The sequence below is a fragment of the Salvelinus sp. IW2-2015 genome, unplaced genomic scaffold, assembly GCF_002910315.2.
Source record: "Salvelinus sp. IW2-2015 unplaced genomic scaffold, ASM291031v2 Un_scaffold2139, whole genome shotgun sequence".
Taxonomy (NCBI): Eukaryota; Metazoa; Chordata; class Actinopteri; order Salmoniformes; family Salmonidae; genus Salvelinus; species Salvelinus sp. IW2-2015.
In genome coordinates this window covers 123,476-124,790 of record NW_019943473.1, presented here as the reverse complement: position 1 = coordinate 124,790, position 1,315 = coordinate 123,476, and the positions used below count along the sequence as shown (strand labels likewise).

At 47.0% G+C, this 1,315-nt stretch overlaps 1 protein-coding gene across 1 annotated transcript in view; it reads right to left on the bottom strand.

The window, feature by feature from the left end:
- Positions 1-6: 6 nt before the first annotated feature.
- LOC112073089 (XK-related protein 9-like) overlaps positions 7-1,315 on the bottom strand; it is a 22,331-nt gene continuing 21,022 nt past the window's right edge. Inside the window, exons 4-5 of the mRNA XM_024140447.1 lie at positions 1,014-1,096; positions 7-908 (exon numbers count right to left, since the gene is read on the bottom strand). Of these exons, the coding sequence (XP_023996215.1) occupies positions 345-908; positions 1,014-1,096 (647 nt within the window). The 3' untranslated portion in view covers positions 7-344. The remainder of the gene's footprint in view (positions 909-1,013; positions 1,097-1,315) is intronic.

Here is a 1,315-nt window from a genome sequence, read left to right as displayed (position 1 = left end):
GTAAAGACAACAGCAGCTGTATGACTGCAGCGTACTGTAAAGACAACAGCAGCTGTATGACTGCAGCGTACTGTAAAGACAACAGCAGCTGTATGCCTGCAGCGTACTGTAAAGACAACAGATAAGAGAAGGCTGCAGTGACTTAATAACCAAAAGGATGACAGTCAGAGTTCACCAACCAGACAGTCCAACAAACAGAGTTTGTCTTAGCAGCTCTGTTTCTCCTACCCATCCCTCAGCTGTGTACCAAAACAATGTGTCTGGGTGTACACTTTGTTTTTCGAATGCCTGATTGCCATTTTAACTCGTCCATTGAATCAAAGTGGTAAATAGGAAGACGAGGCTCAGAGCTGTAGGAAGTTCCTAATTCTCACCATGTTGTCTGGCATCTCTGTTTCTCTCTCCTGTCCCATGTGTCCATCCACCTCATCTGCCTGTAGACTCCTCCCTCTGGGATGGCAGACAGTATAATACAGGACCAGACAGACCAGCCCTAGAACAGTCCCTCCAAATATCAGCAGAGTCACCGGCCAGAAGTACTCAGTAGCGTTAACCTCTGGCCTCACCAGAACCAGCAGCAAAGGACCAGAGAGGTTCACTAACGCAAAGAGAACGTAGTACACAGCCATCGGCCAACTGGCATCCTGTCCTTTCACGTTAAAGAATGTGAATATGAGGACGACTCCCACGATGATCCGATAGAGCCTCTCTAGACCTTTAGACGTGCAGAAGTCAGTACGGACCCAATGGGTCCAGAGGGTTGCAGCCAGCCAGACAACAGCCATTCCCAGGGTACTGTAGAGGCTGAGGATGAGGAAGAGACTGAGGCTGAGGATGTGAGAGGTGATGGTCAACAGCTTGTATAGGAGGTAGACGAAGGTAGGGAGGCCAGAAGGCATCTCTCGGACCTGGGGATGTTATATTAATTATTATAATGTTATATATCATATCACTATATGATCATATGATTATGTTATTATATATTAATATATTATATATCATTATTATATTACCTGGGGTAAGGATCGGCGGAGACACCGGCAGTAGTCCACTATAGCCCAGGCGATGTTGATGAATGAGCCCACCATGCAGATACCTGGACAGGGGAAGATGAGACACAGATTAGAGAAGGATCTGGAGAGACAGACACGTGAGAGACAGACATGTGAGAGACAGACATGTGAGAGACAGGCATGTGAGAGACAGACATGTGAGAGACAGACATGTGAGAGAGACAGGCATGTGAGAGAGACAGACATGTGAGAGACAGGCATGTGACAGACAGACATGTGAGAGACAGACATGTGAGAGACAG